Here is a 23,265-nt window from a genome sequence, read left to right as displayed (position 1 = left end):
AAGATAGGGCCTTGGTGGCCGCGAATAGAACGCGCCCCCTCCAGTGCCTTGTGCACAAGGCAAGACGGCACGCTTCCTCCCCGCTTTTCTTCATTATGGGCATCATTAGGCCCCAGTTTCTCCATGCGGTGTGCCACAAAGGTGGCGTCCATGAACAACTGATGCCATCCTGTGCACTCACTTTCCTTTGTGAAATGGTTTGCCGGCTTTCTGAGTGTCACGTTGCTGCTGCGAATAGATCTGCATAGATTCCGCCCCAAACCGTAACTTTAGTCTACAACGTCCGATGCAGCAGTGCCGATTAGTCCTAATGGCCTAGGTAGTGTGGCTATGATGAAAACTCAGCGCCCGCTGATGTGGTAACAGGCTGTAAGCCGTCACTGAAAGCTTGTCGCTAGTATATTTATACAAGTGGCTCAACATGTGATCGGTCCAGAGGGCACGCGTGCTGGTATAGCGTACTAGAATATGAAGTACACTTTGGTGCGGGTTAGATTGATGGCTGTTGAAGTGGTGGCCGGAAGTTTGTCAGCATGTATCTAACACAATATGTGTGTCCATCGGTGACTGATCGGCTTGATCTTCGCACTTTACAAAATACATACGTGCTGATTTTGTTGCTGTTCCCTCTTCCTGTGTTATCATTTTGATCGGTCGTGTAAACTTAGACGAAACTTGTACCGGCAGAGGTGGCCAACACCAACGTGGTGCCGTTCTATGAATTGCGGCGTCCAGACGATGTGTGTGATATCTCCGCATGAGACCGACGTCTGGGAGCGCTCGCAGTGACGAAGTGAACTGCTGTATCAACAAGGGCAGCCTGTGCGCAGCACCGTCGGTGCTCTTTTTGCATCGAAAGCGATGTGAAACGCTCGTTTGAGCAGCACCGAGCACGAGGGCTTCCGCGGTACTCGCATAATGTAGTACTACTCGAGTCTCTGCACCGAATGTATCAAATATTTGAAAAATAAAATAGCAGAATTGGACATTCGTACACCACTACAAATAACAATTTGAACACCTGTCAAAGTAAACAGCACTACTTATTCTAAAGCAGAACAGTACCCATGCTGTTGGCATCGTCATGTTTTGGACCTACTGATTGCCACTAAACCACAGCTTAGAATTTAAGTGAGAATGTTGCAGCAAGGTCACGTCAGTGCAACCAATTTTCAAAAATAAAGAACTGATTTCTGAGGCTGATTGAAGGCTCAAACAAGTGTGTACATATTGCGCTGGATGCTTTGTCTGCCTCAACATCACAGAAACAAGAGTCATGCTGACTTAAATCGCTTACAGAACCGTTTCCCATAGAAGACGCCATGCCATAGCATGACATGAAAACAACCATCAGGAACTGTCGCTGTGCATACAACACAGAGCACTTGCCCAAACCAGCATTCTGACTGCCCACGGATGGCATCACTGCTTACACAATATGGTAGAGCCCATGAAAAAGATGCTCTATATTCAAATAGATAGGGTATATAAGTATTCCAGCTTGGGGGGGGGGTGATATTCATAAACTGTGACCAAATATGCCTCATACCACATGCAATTTTCTGAAGCAATTTATGGACTATGGAAAGGACATTGCGCAAGGAACTACTAAAGAAGGGATGTGCTCTGCATGCTGCCAAACCCTTTGGGATACCCTTGTGGCCATCGCCCTTATTTCAGGAACGAGAGATTGGCAACAACAGAGTAAATCGGGGCGATTTTGTGGTTCAAGTATATCTCATGCTCAACCTCAATGGCAAATTTGCAGCACTTCTGTTCCAATAACAAACTGGGAGAGCAGGCGATGTGTTCCAGCAGAATAAAGAGTGATTTCAAGCCAAGTTGACATCCCACAGGCGTTTCGAGATCACTCTGTCAAAATTGGCAAATGTGAACAGTAGTTTAACAAAACATGTTGCGGGGCTAGTTGGTGATGCATTATTTTTCTTTCTGTGTCCCCGTCATAAAAAGTAGCACTGCATTATTTTCGTAAGAAAGGAAAATAGTGAACAGTAATCTTTGTGACATAATTCCTGTTGCAGTTGCTGATTGGGATCGTCCATGTAGCAAATGGTACCAGACAGTAGGGAAGTGCTTCACTGTTTTATGCAGCAATAGATGACTCACGTTTCTCTATGCACTGCTTTTTGTTCCTGAGAAAGGAAATATAAAGAAAAACCTCAGGTTTGAACAATGAAGACTCAAAGACTACTGAAAGCTTTAACATGTTTGATGATGTGCTACATTAGCCAATCAAAAGGTTGGGAGTTATGGGACTCACTGAAAAGGCCTCTCACCACTGCTCAGCAAGAGATTTCATAAGGTACTTATCATAGAGAAATTTCTTATCCACTTTGCACTGGTGCTCTTATTCACCAAAATGACTGGAGTTCTATGGCCAATTCAACATGCCATGACAGTGGAGGGTGGTATGGGGGACCAAGTGATAACCAGGTTCATTATGTATTTAAAAGAATTGTTTCAGAAAGAAGACAAGTGCAGGTTCAGCATATTTCTCGATACTTTTCATGAACGGTTGTGCAATGGCACCACCATTTCCTCTGGTTGGAGTGTAAGAGCTTTGTGCAGAAGGATGGCGCTACATGGGAAATTTCGCAAGCCACTCTCAATCTGCCACCGCAATACAGCTTTACTTTTGCTTGCAGTTATGGGGATGCTCGACTTTCACACATCCCTTGATGTTGTTTTTCCCCACATAGCTCTCGCGTCTCCTGTAATCTGGCTTCTCCGCATAGCTTAGTGCCAGTAGAAGTTGGTGTGGTCGTTGTGTATTACGAGAGATGGCGCAAATAGGAGTGGGGGGGGGGGGGACCCTCTTTCGCTCGGGGTTGGCGAGCCACGCGGACTTTCCGTGTGTGCGCCGATCCATGCTTCTGCGAGACTGTCTTGCGAGGCCTAGGAGCTGGATACTGCAATGAACGAACATGATCGTTCGAATGCGCTACTGTTCGCATGACCGTACACGCAAACAACTATGCATTGGTGTCTAGCATGGGGCGAACATATTTGCTTTATATCAAGTCACGGAGAGTCAGACTTCCTAAATTTGTCGCGCGCCCACCGGCATGTTCTATGGATATCAATTCAGCTAGCAAGCATTAGTGTATGAAAGGGCCAACAAATGCCCTTGTGATTGTTTGCACTACTGTGTTGTCATTCCTTTGTCCCAAGAGCACAGGCAAAGGCCCTACATCTGGTTGCCCAACGTGGACCTCTTGGGGAATTGGACGATAAAGCAGCTTTGACAGTTTTGCTCAATTCAAGAAAACCTCTGTTTGAACCGATGCGTAGGCTTAGCATGAATTTCGATCGCTAGCGTTAGGGGGCGTGCTTTCTTGAGCGAGCCGATGGTGGCTGTGGTGTGTATGAACTTTTCAACATGCTAAGCCTTTTCTTGTGTTTTCAGGGACATTCCACGTGGAATGTTCCTTATGCGGTCATGTGGTCTGCATCATGGGAGAGCAATGCTCAGCACCCGCGGGGCATTGGCATGCCTGAAGCGAGCGAGTACGGAAGTCTCATGTGTGGTTCGAATTTCCTAAGTAAATAGCTTCTTCTATCTCTGATTCTGGAAGTCGCGGCTCTGGATGCTGGGTGGCCACGGGCCACGGGTGCCGCTACAAGCTGTCTGGTATTGCGGCCTGGCACTGGGCGCTCTGACACCATCTGGGAAAGTGGGCACAGTCAATACAGATGCTGTATGCACCGAGTGAGGTAGGACCACCTCACAGAGCTGATGTCTCCCCGTGGGTGCCTGTATTGCACCCATTTCGGTGTTGTTTTTGGATGCCGGCTGTTGTCAGGGTAGTGACTCATTCGGCCTAAGAAATAACGAAACTGCCTGTCGCATGTGGAGGGACACAACCTCTTGGACGGTGACGTTTAGGTGTTGCACTTTGCTTCCCTCATTCTAGTTAGCCTCGCATGAATTGAATTAGTTGCTCCGCTCAAGAAAGGCTGCTTTGTTCACGTAAACTAGTCTTAGCATCTGAGCAGCCGCCAGATTTTTTGCTAGCAGAGTTAAACCCATGATGGAATGCGTAAATGCGACTGAACGAGGACGTAGAAAGAGACACACAGACACAGTGTTACTTTCAACTAAAGATATTATTTTTGCACACATCGATAAACATATGTCAAACGAGTGGAAACAAATGTGTCAAAAAAGAACATTCAGGGATGCACGTCGACAAACAGTACACATGTCTAAGGCACGATAAAAACATACACTGCTATAGTCACAGCGATAAACCCAGGAATAGTCTTTTTCAGATAGCGACACTGATGACATGCTAATGGACCTGTCTTTTAATTTTGAAATTTCAAACGCCAACACAACCTCCCTTGTCATCCTGCTATGAGTTCTATACAAAATAGATGTACTTTCAAGCATGGGTTTGTAGGGATAATCTCAGAAATGAATGCCTAAATGGCCCGATATTCATCATGATAATGTAACTAGAGTAATCTTGGGCCATTTAGGAATTCATTGCCAAGACTGCACCTGCAAAGCTATGTACGAAAGGGCATCTATTTTGTATAGGGCTCATAGCAGGATGACAAGGGAGATTGTGTTGGCGTTTGAAATTTCAAAATTAAAAGACAGGTCCATTAGCATGTCATCAGTGTCACTATCTGAAAAAGATACAATTTCTCGCTTATTGCTGTAACTACTGCAGTGTAAGTTTTTATCATGCCTTAGGCACAAGTACGGTTCATCAACAAGCACCACTGAATGTTCTTTTTTGTCTCATTTGTTTCTGCTTGTTTGGTATATATTTATTGATGCATGTGAAAATAAAATCTATAGTTGAAAGTAGCACTGTCTCTGTGTGTCTGTGCCTTTCTATGTCCTTGTTCAGTCGCGCTTACACATGCTGTCATGGGGTTCAAACCAACTAGCCTGCTAACGTGTTTTAACCAAGTTAAATGTCGTACCATGTAGGCGATATGCATGCAGAATTGCTCTCCCTTGCACTACTTTAGCATTCGCTGAGTGTACGAAGCGTTAGCGGAGACATGCGGCCACTGCCGCATGTGCTACCTACTACCTCTTGTTCGCAAAGCAAGCATTGAAGTTAGACTATGTGACCTGTTTCGGCGGAGTATGTAGTGATATAAGGTGGGTGGGACGTGGGGATGCTCGACTGTCACGCATCCCCTGATGTTCTCCCTGCATGGCTCTTGCATCTGCTGTAATCTGACTTCTCCGCGTAGCTTAGTGCCAGCAGAGGTCAGTGTGGTAGCAGCGTATTAGGAGAGATGGCGCAAGTGTTGTGCTGCTAACGCCACCTAATGGTGGGGTTACAGGGGAGCGAATAGAAGTGGGCTCTCCCTTTTTGGCTTAGGTGCGACGAGCAGTTTGGACGTTCCATGCGTGCGCCAAACTACGCTTCTGCGAGATGGCCTCGCGAGGCCTAGGAGTAGGTCACTGGAATGGGCGAACACAATCGTTCAAACATGCTACCGTTCACATGACCATACAGGCGAACGACCAGGCATTGATGTCCAGCATGGAACGAACATATTCGCTTGATATCCAACCGCAGTGAGTCAGGCTTCCTAGATTTATGCGCAATGCAGATAGCAAATACGCCAGCAGGCATGAAAGGCGCAATAAATGCCCTTGTGATTGTTTGCACTAATGTGTTGCTGTTCCTGTGTCACAAGAGCACGGGGGAGAACCCACACAAGGTATCAAATGTCCCCACCTAAGACTGAAGGGCTATTAAGTCAAACCTCAATATAATGAACACATACACTGAATTATCATATATAAAATGAAATCCGTAAAATGTTTCTCACCAACATCAGCATGTCAAGAATATATTCTTATAAAAAAGTAGGATGTAATTAAGGTATATTCTCATATCAACTCTGACTTCATTATGACAAGGTATGAGGTGTGGCATGTAACTTGAACCCTTAGTTATCCAGAGCTACCTAAAGTAGTTTTTGATGTGCAATTAGGTTATCTAAGTTACAGTCTGTGTAATTGTGAGCATGTGTGATCACACGCTCCTTCCTGCTCTTTCTAAGTTGGATGGGAAAGGAGGGCACGCACTGCTCTGCTTGCTCCGGTTCAGTCTCGGCTCACCGCGTGTCCTTCCTTGTCCTTATGGCACACGACATTACGGTAGCTAGCGATGTATCAAACCTTCACTTTTGGCTTTGGTTTGTCTGAAAAGTGGTGCATAGGAGTGAGAGATTTGTTCGAAGTGTTGTATAGTTCTTGGAGTTCGAATTCGCAGGATTTTTTCTCTCTTTAAATATACTGTATGGGTCATTGCCAAGATCAACAGAGCAGTTCAAATTATTTAGATTTCCTATAGTGGAACCCCGTTCGTACGTTTTTCACCGGACCGCGAAAAAAAAACGTAACAGCCGGGAAAACGCAACAGTGAGGAAAGGTCCGAAAATTAATAAAGACAGTGCAGCTTTGCTTTGAAACAATTTATTTCAATATCAAGTGAGCGTAGGTCTTAAAAAAAATCGAGAATGGTCGATTGCCGTTTTTTCCGCTCGCTGGAAAACACCACGCGTTTCTCGATTGCCTGGAAAGCCGCATTGCTCTCAGCGTCGCTTTGAGGTGCGACATACCTGCGAAGGAGGTCCAGAGCCGCGACGGCTTCTCCAAAGCTCGGGTCCGCCAACTCCCCGGAATCATGCGGCTCGTGCTCCTCGTCATCACCACAGTCTGAGGTTTCACTCGCGACCGAGTCTGCAACGATCTCGGCGATACTCCGACACTCAGACGTCACGACAGCAGCATCCACGGCTACGTAGTCGTCATACGTGACTCCCGTGGCACCCAGCGCATTCAAAGCTTCACTCAGCTCTTGATCATGAGAGGCTGCTTCCATCTCTTCAGCTTCCGTGGCAGTTTCCTCTCCGCCGTCCATGCGAAAGCCACACCGCGCGAAGCAGTGCTGTGCAGTTGACGCGCTCACTGCAGTTCACGCTGAAGCGACGTAGTGCATAGCGTCCAGTATCGAAACGATCGTAGGCTGCTGTCCGCGATCAATACGCGCCAGACAGCGCTTTACGATGGACTTCCTGTACGACTGCTTCAAGTTCTTTATGACGCCAGCATCCAACGGCTGCAAGTGGCTTGTGGTGTTTGGAGGAAAAAAAACAAGCTTAACGTTCCGAAGAAACGACGGGTCTTTCGGGTGGGCAGCACAATTGTCCAGAAAAAGGACAACACTCCTGCACTGGGAGCCCATCTTGTTGTCAAAGTAACGAAGAAATTCTTCGAACAAAGAACCCGTCATCCATGCACGACTGTTGCTTCTATAGTGACATGGCAGCAGGCGAATGTTCTTTAAGCACCGTGGGTTTCGGTATTTTCCGATTACCCATGGCTTCAGCTTGTCCGAGCCATCCATGTTGCAGCAAAGGAGCACCGTCAATCGCTCTTTGCTGCATTTGCCTCCGTGGCATGCTTCGCCCTTCAGGCTTAACGACTTGGATGGCTGCACCCGAAAGAAAAGACCCGTTTCGTCGGCATAGTATATGTCATGAAGCTCATACCCCTCAATTATGGCAGATAGTGTGGCCTTCCAATCGTCGACTGTTTCCAAGTTTACGCTTGCTGCTTCCCCGGATACCGTCTTATATGCGATGTCGCGCCTCTTCCGGAAACGGTCGATCCAGCCATTTGACGCCGCAAAGTCACTGATGCCCAGTCGGTCGGCTATTTCCATCGCCTTCTCGCGCAAAATGCTGCCGTCGAAGTTAACACCGGCAGCGCGAGCTTGTTTAAACCAAGTAAGAAGCGACTCGTCGAGGTTTCCATACTTGGCGCCACGAGCCTGCTTAGCTTTCAGGCCGAAGAGCGCGGCATTCCCTTGTATCTCGGCACGCTTCGAGACGATGCTGTGAAGCGTCGAGGGTGACAGACCAAGATCCTTGGCGATGTCGACTCTTTTCCGCGCTGGCTGCCTGTCGACTGCATTCAGAACATCCAGCTTTTCCTCGAGGGAAAGCGCCTTGCGCTTGCGCGACGCCATCAAAGGACGACAAATCGCTTGCGGTGTTAGCGAGGCCCAACGAGGCGTAGGCAGCGTAGGTGTTGACGGGAGGACACGAACGACTCGGATGGGTTGAACCGCACAAACAAGAAAGACTGGATTAGCGAGGCCTGACGAAGCGTAGGCAGCGTAGCTGTTGACGGAAGGACACGGACGACTCGGATGGGTTGAACTGCATAAACAAGAAAGACTGGATTGCTGCGGTCCCGCGGGTTTTACTCGCTTCGGCTGACGAGGCAGTGGCCATCTAGTGGCAATCTCTCCAACTCGCGTGCGGCTTTTTATGGCCTCTGAGATTACCCACGCGCGTGCAAGGGGGGGTGATATCGGAGGCCATGGTCTTGTAGCCAATTCCGTAGCCAAGCCTGGCCAAGACTAATCAAAATGGCGGTTGGCGCGCGTTGCCCGGCCGGGTTCGGGGTGCCAGGTTGCGACGTAACATGCGGGAACGTTTTCACAGCTACAACGTAACAGCGGGGTACCCAATACATTGGATCCTATGGGAGCTATGCCGGGACCGGACGAAAGCGACGTAACAGCCGGGAAAACGCAGCAGTGAGGAACGTAACAGAGGGGTTCTACTGTAGTAATTTCTTTCCAAGCTCTGAAGGAAGCCTGTGAAATAGGGGGGAGGAGGGGCGGGGGCAAAGTGTCACTGCAGGCTTATGTGTCTAGTTTGCAGCTAGATGCAATGCTCAACTGTGTTTCCAGAGGATAAAGCCTGAGCTTCTGTTGTCAAAGGAGCCAATGAGCATGTCTCAATCTGCTTTCAGTGTTGGCCTATCACTTATATATTTAAACCATGGCAGATTTCCATCTTTCCAACGACAATATTGATGTAGCTGCCTGGACTGATCGCATTCTTAAACTTGGGATCTACGGCCTTTGTTCTTTGGAAACACAGTTGACAGAGGTGCAAACAAGACATTTGAGCGCACAGTGACGTCGCTCGTATATAATGCAGGCTTCTTCTGAGCTCGAGTAAACGAACTACAGTGAACTCTCATTAAAAGGAAGCTTTAGCTCAGGCCGAACTCCGATGACACCTGTTGACATACATGTAAAATGCAGAAAAGCTTTTCTGAGATAACCCCTGAACTGATTTTAATTAAATTTGTTACATTTGAGAGAGAAAGTTAAATAATAGTGACTGTTGGAAGCAGAATTTCTATTTAGGGGCTGAACTTTGTTAAAAGAATTTTCAAAAATTTGAAAGTGAAAAAAAAAAAAGAATAGAAGCACGAAGTTTAGAAATTAATAGCTCCGCATCAAGAACAGATATCATGGTTCTGTAAACAGCATCCATTAATCATTCAAAGCGGACAAATTCGATATGTCAAGTTATACTGCATGTGAATTTGTTACATTGTGTACAAGGGTTGTGCAAAAGCTGTATTTCCGTATTAGTAAATCTTCTTCGTGACAAACAGTCACTACATTTTAAGTTTTTCTCTTAAATGCAACAAACCTCGTCAAATTTAGTGCAGTGGTTGCCAAGGAAAACGCATTCTCCTTTTACATGCATTTGCCCATGAGCACCCGAACTAAAGCTTCTTCTCAAGACGAACTCGGTTAAGCCGAACTCAGGCACATAACAAACAACATGGGAACACTTGTTTGGTTTTCCATAAACTCGATGAAAAAAAAAAAATGGCTTAAGACGAACTGCCTCAGATGTGCTCTTCAGTTAAGACAAGAATATGGAGCAACCGCCACTGCTACCGATCCTGGAGGCTAGGGAACCTTGATGCACTACACCTGGGGTGCGTGCATCAAGGCACCTGACTGGAGGTCTGCCGTGCACATAGCCCGTAGACAAAGGTGAAAACAAGACCTGGAAACAAAAAGATACAGCGACATTTCACTTCGCGAATGCGGGTGACTTGCAAGTGTGTAGGTGCTGTAGCACATACGAAGCTGTCAGCCCTTGGTGTGCCTAGACTGTCCACATCACTGATCGTATTCAAGAAAGAGTTTGCACGGCCGTGCCACATGCAGCAGCCGCCGAAGTAGAACGTTTTCTTCTAAACATTTGCTTACTAACTAAATTAACAAGCATGGTGTAGGCGTGCACAGGCAAACATGAACACATCACACTCGATGACCGCAGACTCTTGCTGTAAAAATGCTGGTGTGAGGAATCGCGGAAGCAGCAGAGAGCTAAGTGACCTTCACGCTGTATATCACTTCAATGCAAACGGAGCGGCAAGAACACAGTGCACGCAAAGCTACGAGCAATTGGCCCACCTAGACTGTGTCCCCAAAGCAGATCGTGCAACTGAAGTAAAACAGCCCCCTCCCTCCTGTCCCTGGTGCCATGCGCACAATGAAAAACGGTGCCCCCCCCCCCCTTGCGCACATGAAATTAAGCTGCCATTGTCAGCTCACGTTCCACGCTTTCACTGACACACAGAGCACATGACGCACAATGACGTAATCACAAAATGAACCCGGTACGTCTATATCGCAAACATAACTTGCAGCAACCAGCAGAGGTAAACCCAGCATGCCTCCACCTACCTTCCACCTCTGCAACGCTTCGCCTCATTTCTCCTTCCCCACTTCACTGAACGTCACCTAAACTTTCCTCTAGGTTGCATTGCTTTGCCGTGCACTCAGCACGAACCTTTGTACTTTCGCTGGCCCGGAGCCTGTGCCGATGGCCTGTGAGGCGGCAGATGCCTGCTTTACCTCCCTAGTGAACTTGTTCCAGCAGCACAAAGGCATAGAAGGATTTTAACGTCATTCAGTAAGATGAAATCATTTGTAACTGCTTGCCGATTTGCACAGGAGCATGAAACTTCCATCACGGACTGGATGAAACAAGCAAGAGTGCCACTTGAAAACAGTTTTCTAGTAAGTTCAGCTACATAAATGCTTTTTATGTAATTTTTTTCCCCATTTTAAGCCTACTTCATTTACCATTCTGATGTAAGATATTTGGATGAACCTGGTCATGTTGCCAATTATTCTTCTGATAACATGAACTTCTGATAAGACGAACAAATTTTCATGGTCCCCTCGAGTTCTTAAAGAGTCTTCTGCATGTAAAAGATGATGTCATGAAAACAATTTCATTGGTTGTTTCCAAGCATAGTCTAACACTTTTGCCCTAAAGCAGAATATTCAAAATGAGCCATATATTTACTTGGGCAATTAGCTTACTAATCACACTTCAAAAAATACCTCCACATCACTGTGAACAATGCACCATTGGTCTCAATCAGCGAAGATTTACCACTTTTTCTTAAAGTTTAGTTAAATCTACATGAAACACTCGGTACACTGCGTATTGTTAAGTGGGAAAGAAAGAATATGAGATGTTCGAGGAAAAAGGGCCATGTCGCATCAATTATTATCTAAAGCTTTACGTACCTTTCTCTTGTTTCTAGTTAGGAATTTCCATGAATGCTTGGCATGCACTTTCTCGAAGGTGATCCTCAGAGAGTCAGCTTTCTGCACCAGTCTTGTTTTCCCTGGTATAATGGCTGCATAAAGCCTCTCGTGAGCCAGGTACTCATGCTCCGCTGTTTTAATTCTGCATTTTAAACAAAAAATTTCAAAAAGTTGCATTAAGCAGGACATACAGAAATAGTAACATGTGACTTGTAAAGTAAACACACTAAGGTGTCAACTTACTATTTTTATAAAGCGGTACTATTTAAAGAAGCAAATGGCTCCTACTAAAGGAAAAATTCCAACGAAAAAAATCCGTAGCACTTTAAATGTGTGCAAAATAAAAAGTGGGGTAGCCCACTTTTAGACCTAGTCCAAACAATGTTATCGCATATCTGAAAGTGCTTAATTCCTCAGGTTCATACATTGCTCCCTCGAACTCCTGATATATCAGAAAACGTGTGTAGTGAATACAAATTCAAATTAAGGTTTTATAAATGTCCAAGGGCAGTTTACATAAAATGGACAAACGAATTGCATATTTAAAATCAGCATGTCAAAATACGTAAGTAATGCAAGTATGATCAAAATACACCCATAAATAAGAAAAATTTTTTTAAAGTAAGTGGAGTGTCTCGTCATAATTTATCCCACCAAATACTTAATCAATTCCATTGGTCCCGTAATAGTCAAATTGGAAGCAATGAGAGTTGAGCGAGCGAGTCGGTATAAATTCATAATGACTGCACAGAACAAGGGAACACTACAAGGGCAAAAGAAAGAACGGGACAAGGTGCTGTCTTTTGAATGGCATTCAAGGTCATGTCTAATGAATACAGAGGATATCGCCATGATCACAAAAACTAACATCAGAAACAACATGCAAGGACAAGCAAAAAACGGGCAAATAAACATGCAACATTAAATTGCATGTGACACTAAATTCAAAAGTTGCAGGTGACATTAAATTTCTGTCAAAAGTCAGTGCCTTGTCCAGTCTTTTTTTTCTTCCTCTGTGTAATGTTCCCTTGGGCTGTGTAGCCGTCACAAGGTGTCTACCAAGTTGACATTTCTAAATTCCCTGAGTTTTCCAGGTTTTCCCTGAGTGCCTCTACAATATTCCCTGAGTGATGCAGAACTATGTTTTATGTCAAGACGGGCTGAAACCATATTGCCTGATGCTGCCACTCTGTAGTAAGCATATGAAAAATATTTTAACAAAAAAAAAAACGACTTCATCTTATTTGAATACTAAGGAGTAGTGTTTATGTTATTCAAAAAGAGAATAGAAGGGAGAGGTTAGTAAAACGCACAACAAATAAAATGTCTTAAAAAAAATTGCAAATCGAATCGGACATTCTCAAATAAGAATAAAAAGGAGATGCATACAGAAGCACATATTTTTGTATATGAGCTATTTCCATCAATTGATAGCAAGCTCAGCGGTCTGAGGCCCGAACTTTGTCACAATTGAGATCCTCTCTAAACAGCTCGTAAGTCAATCTCAACTTTCCTGACTTACTCTCAGGCTGTGAACAATGCCTCAGGGTTGTGTTTCACTGCTTTCAACAGTTTATTTTGGTTTGGATGAGGGACACCTGCGTCAGCATCAGCCAACACTTTGTTTTTTGAGCTAAAGCTCCTTCAAGACGGCAGCAGCACGCTTTCTTTCCCGTTCATTCCTCAATGCGTAGGTCCTTTTTTTTCTTGTCCTCCTTCCGCCACTCACTCTCCTCGCAGATCATTTGAAGCATCTTCTTGGTCAGTTGCATAGTCCACGCCTGATATTTCAAACTCCCTAGGGCTGCCTTTCCCGAAAGCTGACTTTCGGGAACCGGCATTATGCAATGCACCGTGCTTTCCAAGCTTCTAAGCCAATGGCATGGACCACAAAGGTGGAGTCCATGTCGTTGCTGACAGCAGCAAATTCTTTCAATAAAAAGCGAGGCACCCACGGGCAAAAAGCTTCATAGCAAATGTCGAAGCAGCTAGGCCTAGCGTTGCCGCAGTGGCGGCTATGGCTGCCAACGGATCTGCGTGTGAGAGCGCCGGTTCGAGGCTGCGAGGTAATCAAAACGGCAGCGGTGGTGGCTTTGATTAATACCATTTCAGACCTGCAGTCATGGCAAAATGTCTGCAAAATTGGATGGCGAATAGTTCTTGCATCCGAAATTTCAGATGTTCTGTTACATTGACTCTATGGGGTACATGGTGGTGCCGCGAAGCCCCCAAATGATAAGGATTACGGAAAGTCAGTCGTTGACTGTACACCAGCAACTCCTCCAGCCGACGACAGGGCATCAAAGACTATTTATTACAATTCCTGTCTGTTACTCGAGCCAGCATCACGACAACTTTCGACCTTTTCAATAGAATTACAGCTAATTTTCCCTGATAGAGGCAAATTCTCTGAGTTTTCCCAGACTACTCAAAATCCCTGAGAATTCCCTTTTTCCCGGCTGGTAGACACTGTGCATCACTAATTAACTTAAATCAACTTTATATGAAGTCAACAAAACACCAATCAGCTACCTTTTCTTCTCCCTGATGTAACCATTCTGTGACTAAATGTAATGCGGCATACACTGGGCAAATAGCTACACAACTCAAGCTTACAAGGCAAAACAACATTGTAAATATAAGCTAGACTGTCACAATAAACATTGTCAGTGGTAGAACAGCAATTTCACCTTTTGGCGCAGGTCCTGGCTCAGGCAAGAAGCAGATTTGGCACAGCAGCAAGCACTTTTGGCACAGTGTCCAACACACATATGCTTACCATATACCAAGCAAATATTAACTGATATAGTCAATATGTTGAGGAAACAGGTTTGTGTGAGGCTTATGCTGCAAGCGCAATGAGGAAAGGACGCAATGCTCGTTCAAACGGTGACGCACACAGGGCGCTACGACCGAGTTTGTCGATAAGGTGCAGAGAAGGCACCACAGACAGATCATCAAGAAATGCGTGTATATTCGCCCAGGATGCACCACAGTGTGCCAGTTACGGCTTGTGGGCAAAGGCTCACTGCAAGACCGATCAAGTACGTGTGCCTGCACTGAACACGCCATCAGGCAATATACTCATGTCATGCATTGGGGAATTTTCGAATAGAGCTGGGGAAAAATAAAAAATAAAAGCGTCAGCGCCACTGCACATGTGCAACACATAAATACGCTTTTGTGTTTGCGTGGGCAATGCTATTTCGCTGAAATAGCACAGCAACACAAATTCGATGCAAAAGTATTGCATCAACGAACAAGACGGCACCCATTGAAGTGGTGACTTTGGCTGGGTACTACATTCGCTAATACCGTTCTTAACTATGCACCATGTGCAATTTTAATTGCAGCGGCTCTTCTTCAAAGACTTGTTATCACCCATAAACATTGAAAAAGTTTACCTTTAATCCTATAGAGTAAGAAACTCTATCGACGGGCCCCCCGCTTCCTTTTGTGATCATGATAGCATACTGTTGGTTTGGTTTCAGTTTTGCTAGCTGTCAAGCATCGACGAAAGAAGAGTTTCGCTTTTATACATGCTTTGAGGGACGCGTCCAAGGCATTGAGGAGTGTGGACGCACTCGCATCACGCTCCGCAATTTCCATGTTTTTCGTGTGGTCCAGTTCTTCGAACCTACGAAAACTGCACCTCATCGTTTCCGGGAAGTCAAGCGGCAGCCAGGGAGGCCAGAATTTTGGCCCTTGGACCATTTTTCACGGAAATACGACCAAGGGATTGCTACCTCCACAAGCGAGCCAGTGTAAGCCTACCGACGAGTAGTGAGCGGCGGCAGCCGCGACGCTGGCTGCGACTCCGCCACCGCCACGACGCCGAGGCAGATGGCTTCTCAAACTCCTGCGCGTTGTGCGAAAAGCGGTTCAAGGGGAAGAGCCTCGACCAGCCATGATTCCAACACCGAAGAGCACATGGATTGCACGGACATCCGACCACACCAGGCGATGACCACCGACGCAGGGATAAGCCCATCACCGTCCACCATCAACAGCGGTGAGAATACAACCGACAAACCCATTCAAGACGCCCAAGAGGGATGGACCACAGTTGTGTCCGTCAGGGAAAGAAAAATGCAACGGAGAGAACGTGCGCAGGAGCACCGGAAGAACGAATCTCCAAAGAACGCAGACAAGCCAAGATTTCGCCCGAGACGCAACGGGAAGAAACTACCACCCTTACCAAAGGACGTTTTCAAGGTCATTGTGAGACCGCATCAAGGACTCCCGCTTCGAGCAATTACAACTCCCGTGATGGCCCGTGCTATTATAGAGGCCTGCAATGAAAAGATCCAAGGTGAGCAGTTTCTGCTACGTATTAAGCCTGGATCGAACATTGTAATTGTTTCAACCCCAGAAAAGGAAGTCGCAAACACATTGCGCCAGATTACATCACTCAAGATCAATGGAAAACCCCATGCGGTGAAAGCGTATGTAGCTCTGGGGGACGGAGCAGTTCGGGGGGTAATTCACGGACTCACCCCACATACGCCCTCAGACGTCCTTAAATCGAAAATCAGAGTGCGCACGCTAAATGTGGAAGTCGCTCACGCACGAATGCTGGGGGACACTAAGAGTGCCGTCATTGTATTCTTCGGAAACCTAGTACCAAGATATGTGTACTACGAGGGAGGCGAAATGGCCGGCTATCCGTATCAAAATACAGTGCAAGTCTGCAAAGCATGTCAAAGGGTGGGTCACAGAACTGATGTGTGCCCACAACCGGAACTGTGTGTGTGTAGGATTTGTGGAACGGAAGATCCTGCAGACGGACACGAATGTCACCCGAAGTGTGCCTCGTGCGGGGAAGCCCACCTAACGGGGGACCGAAGCTGCAGAAAGCGTCTAAAACAGGTTCGCCGACCAGAACCGTCGTCAGGACGCCAAGAACGGAAGCCATCAAAGGAACGCAGCCGCAAGCGTAAACAAAGGTGGTTCGAGTCGGAGGAAGAAGAGCACGGATATACCACGGAAGGATCTATTCCCTTCGACCAGGAAAATTTCCCGGAAGTACACCGTCAAGAAACCGGGCGGGGCACCAGAGAAGTCCAAGATGAAGAACGCAACACCTCAACACCCTCAGTCCAGGGAAACCATTGGCCAACCACGAATGGCGGCACCAAAGGTAAGCTGGGCGCAAGTTGCAGCTCCCACTGCACAACATCATACGAATCACAAATCGGTAGCGGATCAGAAACTTGTAGAAGAAAATAGATCACTAAAAGCCAGTCTGGCAGAATTGAAGAAAGAGATGACTGCCCTTAAGCAAACAATACACGACCTCGCAAACAAAACAAAAGAAGCGTCTACAACACATGTTAGTAAACCCACACCAAGCCCAGAAGAGCCCATAGGCAAGCAGCTGGAAACAATCACACATCAAGTACAGATAACGTTCGCAGAATTGCGTGCTCTTAAGAGACACGTAGACGACTCCCTAAGCTGCATCAAAGTAACCACACGAAAACGCATTAATGATAGCCCAGGAGCTCCTACCCGGCGTCCTAAAGTGATAGAGACGACGGATAGCGATAGTAGCATTCATGGCTGACACGACACACAGAAACACTGAAAACCTTGAGGTATGGCAGTGGAATTGCCGTACTTTACGTAACAAACATGCTGCCCTTGCACAATATATACAGTCAGCGCCAGTCCTACCCGACATTATATACCTACAAGAAATTGGGCAAATTACACAAAAACTAAAAGGATACGAGACGTATTCCAATCCTGATTATCCTAGGGTCGCCAGCTTTGCGAGAAAAGACCTGGCCCTCAGCGTCACGTATATGCCACAGCACGACACACAGCATCAAATACTAACGGTGTGGCCATGCAAAAGAAATAAAGCCAAGACTGTAATCGTAAATATATACAGTCCTCCTCGAGAGCGAGCACCATGCTTAGATACCCTACTAATTTATGCAATATCAGACATGGAGCGAAAATACGAGCTGCTAGTGGTTGGTGACTTCAATGCACCACACTCCGCATGGGGTTACAACAAAGACTCATTGAAGGGGAAATCACTAGTTGAGACGACAGATCGATACGGGTTAGAACTCATTACAATACCAGGGTGTTACACACGTTTAGGCAATAGTGTAGCGGCAGATACAACCCGAGATCTGGCTTTCTCGAGCCATCCAGGGGAGACGTGGTGGACAAATTTGGAGGGAAATTTGGGCAGTGACCATAACATTGTCTCGATAGGTATCAATTCCCACAAAATCCGTCGCTCCCTAGGGAGGGCTTGCATTACAGACTGGACTGTATATCGAGATAAACAAGAGCAGCTCATTTCCACAGAAGATATTGAAACCTGGGTGGAGCAAACACGCGAAACACACGAAAGAGCAACGAGGGAGATTGCTACAACATCGGATATAACAGCGGTAGACAGCCGCCTCATGCACTTATGGGAAGCACGCAGAAGCCTGACGAGACGATGGAAAAGAAAAAGGTTAAATAAAAAGCTCAAAATACGTATAGCTCAACTAACACAGGAGGCTAATGCTTATGCACAAACACTAGAAAACAATAATTGGCGCCAATTCCGTGAATCTCTACAAGGAACCTAACACAGAGAAAATACATGGGCCATTTTGAGAAGCATGATAGATCCTGCAAGTACAAAAACAGCGACAAACCGAGATCTGCAATTACTTGAATGTGAATTTCGAGACGCTGACACCCATCTCCTAGACACACTAGAAGACATGTATATAGGAGCAAATTCCACGCAAAACCATGAGACTCCCACATATTTAGGAGGGAACAATGAGGAACTAGATGCCTCTATATCGTTGGCAGAGGTTTTCGCGGCAGCGCAAACTTTCAAGAAAAATACGGCGCCTGGACCGGACAAAATAACAAACGCCATGATTCGCAATCTTAGCCTCAATGCTTTAACAGGGCTAACAGATCTTTTTAACAAACATGTATGGACTGAAGGAGGTCAAATCCCACAGGCATGGAAGCATGCAGAGATAATTCTAATACCGAAACCAGGAAAACCGAGGGACATAAAAAACCTCCGACCCATATCCCTTACCTCATGTCTGGGTAAGCTTTTTGAAAAGGTTATACAGACGAGACTCACTAGGTACATAGAAAACAACAACCTTTTCCCGGAAACTATGTTCGGCTTTAGACAGCATATGTCGGTACAGGATGTGTTTCTCCTACTGAAAGAAGAAGTATTAAACACAGAGAGAGGAAATGCAGACAGATTCATAGTGGCATTAGATATCAAAAAAGCTTTCGATACCATCGCGCACGAAAGCATTTTAACGGAACTATCGAACATGCACCGCGGACAGTGCACTTATGAATACATAAAATCCTTTCTAGACAACCGCACAGCCACGATAGGACTAGGATCCACCCGCTCAGATGTTCTACAGACCCCCAAAAGAGGAACGCCGCAAGGTTCAATTCTTTCACCGCTACTCTTCAATATAGGGATGAAAGGACTAGCGGTGAAACTACAACGGATCCCAAACTTAGGACACGCGATTTACGCGGACGACGTAACTCTCTGGACTGCAAAGGGATCTTTAGGGGAACGTCAGGAAACCCTTCAGAAGGCAATTAGCATTGTTGAACATCATGTAAGAAAAGCTGGCATGAATTGCGCCCCGGAGAAGTCCGAACTAATCCGAGTAAGAGCGCCTTATACACGAAAGGACGATAGACTTCCGATAAAGCTTGCTCTGGGAGGTCAAACAATACAGGAGGTATCTAAAGCTCGGATACTCGGACTATGGATACAGGAAAATGGAGCAGTAGGGCACACGATCGCAAATCTCCGGAAAACGGTCAACAGCGTATCTAGGATGATAAACAGAGTAGCAAGAAACAGAAAAGGCTTCAAGAAGGAAGAGACGATAAGGCTCGTACAGGCATTTATCATAAGCCGTGTAACCTTTGGCCTTCCTTTCCAAAAAGTATCAAACTCAGAGGAAACTAAAATAAACGCCCTTATAAGCTCAGCTTATAAGGCGGCGCTTGGTCTACCGATCTGCACTAGCACGACCCTTTTTAATGCAATGGGTATTAGCAACACATTTGAAGAACTTGTGGCTGCAACACTGATTGCACAACGAGAAAGGCTCAATTCCACGAAGCAAGGTTGAACACTTCTCCTCCCACCGAACATACGAGCTCAGATCTCTGTGTCCCCAATTCCTAAAATCATGAGCGAGAAATACCACAGACAACGGCGCCTTGCACAGGCCAGGACACTCGAACGCAGGTTCGGTAGAAATCTGGAGGTTTATTACACGGACGCGTGAAAACAGGATAGCAAAACTTTCACCGTGGTAGCCACAAACACACAAACTACTATTTCCGCAACAGCCAGAACAGGGTCGGTGGCCACAGCAGAGGCTACTGCGGTGGCTCTGGCTATACGTGACGCTGAAGATAGAGCACGTTCTGCGTTAATACTAACCGACTCGCAGTCGGCATGTCGCCTTTTCATGGCAGGCACCCTGCCCAAACTCACCATCAAAATCCTGGGAAGAAATCTCATGGAACACCACGCTATTACGTGGTGTCCGGCGCACGCCGGAGTGAGGGGTAACGAGAGGGCGGACCGCCTCGCTCGAGAATATAGCATCCGAGCGACGGAACGCACTCTCGTAGAATCCCAAATCACAGCAAAAGATATCTTGGAGGCACAGTGACGAGGAAGGCAACGATATAACTTTCCAGACACATCCTTGGACTCAGCGCAAATGCGGGACTGGCGCCGACAACAAACCCGTACATACCCACACCTACTCCTACTACACCACATACACCCCACCCGGTATCCAAGCACTTGCCCTTGGTGCGGAGGGCGGCCATATCTTGACCATATCACATGGTCGTGCCAGAGTCGGCCACAAGAAATCCAATCACCCTTTATGGGGCAAAACTCCAACAGTAGGCAGTGGGAGGTGTGGCTAGCCAGCACGGTGCGGGAGGACCAATTGGCCCTTCTCGACCAAGCCCGGCGTGCCGCGATCGCCAGTGGGGCCCTGGACTGAGGGACCCACCCACTGCACCTGAATGTGATTATTTTTTTTTAATAAAAGTTTTATACTACTACTACTATACATGCTTTGGCGCAGGCTCGTGGTAACTTTCCGTTAAATGCCGTTTTGGCACAGGATGGCGCAGAGGGTCGCTTTTGGTGCAGTTTGATGCAATTGGCACTGCTGTTCCAGCACTGCATTATGTTACATCATTCATGCTTTGAGCCTAACGAACATCCCACACAGAAAACTCACAAAAACCTGTTGGACAATTTGCCTTTCATTAGGCAATCTTTTCCCCGCCAATGTGAGCTTCGCTGTTTTGGTCCTAATTGCATGCTAAAAACAAGTTAAACAAGTACATTTTTTAAGCACAAGCTTAACACTCATTCAAGCAATTTGTAGGGCACACCTGTAGATATTTCACATTTACAAAGAAGTCCCTACAAACGAATGTCATGTCAAGCTAAAGTGATCGATTAATGCTCGAGAATGTCTAAGGCATTAATATTATTAAGAACAGAGCTTGAGTAATCGAGAAATTTAGGTAAATGGATGACAAAATTTGAGATTCCACAAGGATATTCAAGTACAGTTAAACCTCAATATAACCAACTTAAATATTACCAAATACATGGTGTCCATAGAACATCATGTATTTAGAACCTCAATATAACAAATTGTCTTTATACACGATTTCAATATAACGAAATTTCACTACAGTCACAAAGGGATAGAGAGGCAATAAAAGGAAGCTTCATGTTGAATTACAAGCGGGAGCTTGCAAAAGCACCTCTCAATTTGCCTGCCACGGGCCTAGAGCGAACACCACAGTGGAGCAGCGTCATATGATCCATATAAAGTCCAAGTGCGATAAGATCCTATCGTGCCCTGTGGATACTTTTGGTGTGAGTGAAAGCTCGCGAGGGTGAGCCGAGAAGGATGGTGGCTTAATTGGTGCAGTCTTCCTGCATGAGCAAGGGGAAAGGCGAGTGAGCTCGTGGCAACATGATCAAGCCCACGTTTCCTTTTTCTAGCGCGGCAGTGGCTGTGCATGGCTGTTAAGGTGGCTAAGCGTGAGTTATGCTTTAGAGGTAATCTGCCACGTATGCAGAGTGGGCATGTCGAGATGGCAAGGCACCATGTGCGCTATCTACCCATGTGTTTGGTACTAGAGGTTGCGTACCGTAAAAACCTGCATATAATACGACTTTTTTTTTTCCTTATTATTAGCACCCCAAATTTTTGCCTCGTACTATATGGGGATCCAAAAAACTTAAGTAAGAAATTTGGGCTAGAAGTTTTGGTTTCGTTATTGCTGCGTGGCTATGACTTGGTTTCGTTCTCGCTGCGTGACTACGGCATTGTTTCTTTATTGTTGAGCGTGCAACTTGGCAGCACACGTGCAAAGCACGCTTTGTGAAGTGATCTTTTTTTATTTCGCATTAAAGGACCAAGATGTCCGGACCACGAAAACAGTACTCGGCTGCTTTCAAGAGAAAGGTTATTTCAGCCGCACAGGACATCGGCAAAAGTGTGGCTGTGTGGCAGTTGGGCATCAACAAGGGAAGCATTCGCGGGTGGCGTCGACAGAAAGAAGCCCTTTTCGCGTGCAGCGGAATGGGAAGAAGCTTTCGCAGCCCGAAGAGTGGGACATTCCCGGAAATCAAACTCGCCCTGACAGAGTTCGTACACCAACAGCGAGCCTCGTATCTAGCTGTGCACATGGAGCTTATGCAGGCGAAAGCTAAGGAGCTTGCAAGAAAAAAAAGGCTATTGAGCTCCGCCTTCAAAGCGAGCAAGCACTGGATTTATCGCTACATGTGCCGTGCTGGATTTTCCTTACGCCGGTGAACTTCACGATTTCACAAAAGCTGCCCGAATCATTCGAAGAGCTACTTCTGGCTTTCCAGTGCCACATTATTTCGCTGCGCAAGTTCAAGAACTTCCAGCTATGGCAAATCGGCAATGCTGACCAAACGGCGGTTTATCTACACATGCCATCGCCCCCTCACCGTGCACGAAAAGGGCTCTAAACAAGTTTATGTCCGGCCCACTAGCAAAAAGGAAACGCGAGTTACCGTCAAGTTGCATTGCACGGCAGACGGACGCAAGCTCCCACCCTATGTCTACTTCAAGCGCAAGACAGTGCCTAAAGGTGAGGAGCTGCCAAAAAATGTGGTCGTGAGATGCCATGAGAAAGGCTGGATGAACAAGAATCTAATGCTTGACTGGATAAAGTCTGTCTGGTCTAGGCAGCCCGGCGCATTTCATTGGCATTTGGCCGACTAAGTGAAAAGGCTGTTGCGCAAATCTGGCACTGAACTCGTTGTTATCCTGGGTGCGATGTTGTCTCAGCTGCAGCATTTAGATGTTTGCGTGGACGGCAAGCCGTTCAAGGAAGCGGTCAAGCTGTGTTACGCAGATTGGATGCGCTCAGGTGAGCCTGCAGTGACGCCGACCGGGTGGCTGATGCAAGCTTCGCCAGCCACGCTGTGCAAGTGGATTGTGGATGCATGGGCCAGCATACCAGAGGATCGTGTGCGTCGCGCATTGAAGAAGTGCGGCATCTCGAATGCGCTCGATGGCACAGAGGATGAGTACCTCTGGGAAGATATGTCCGACAAGGAACTATCCGAAGAGAGCGCAGCTGAAAAAGACAGCGATTGAAGTGCAGAGTGCAACTTAAATAAATGTTTTCCTCGAGTTTTCCTAACTCGTATTATACACGGACAAAACTATTTTTTTCCATTCCGCGTCCCAAAAATTTCACC

At 46.4% G+C, this 23,265-nt stretch overlaps 1 protein-coding gene across 3 annotated transcripts in view; it reads right to left on the bottom strand.

Annotated features, from left to right (window-relative positions):
• The window catches only part of LOC139054086 (putative ATP-dependent RNA helicase TDRD12), a 254,611-nt gene that overhangs the window by 34,676 nt on the left and 196,670 nt on the right, over nt 1-23,265 (bottom strand). For all 3 annotated transcript variants that reach the window (XM_070530611.1, XM_070530613.1, XM_070530612.1), the window contains exon 31: nt 11,430-11,592. In XM_070530611.1, coding sequence (XP_070386712.1) covers nt 11,430-11,592 — 163 coding nt within the window. The remainder of the gene's footprint in view (nt 1-11,429; nt 11,593-23,265) is intronic.

The sequence above is a fragment of the Dermacentor albipictus genome, chromosome 1, assembly GCF_038994185.2.
Source record: "Dermacentor albipictus isolate Rhodes 1998 colony chromosome 1, USDA_Dalb.pri_finalv2, whole genome shotgun sequence".
NCBI classification, from domain to species: Eukaryota; Metazoa; Arthropoda; class Arachnida; order Ixodida; family Ixodidae; genus Dermacentor; species Dermacentor albipictus.
This window is presented reverse-complemented; position numbering and strand designations above follow the sequence as displayed.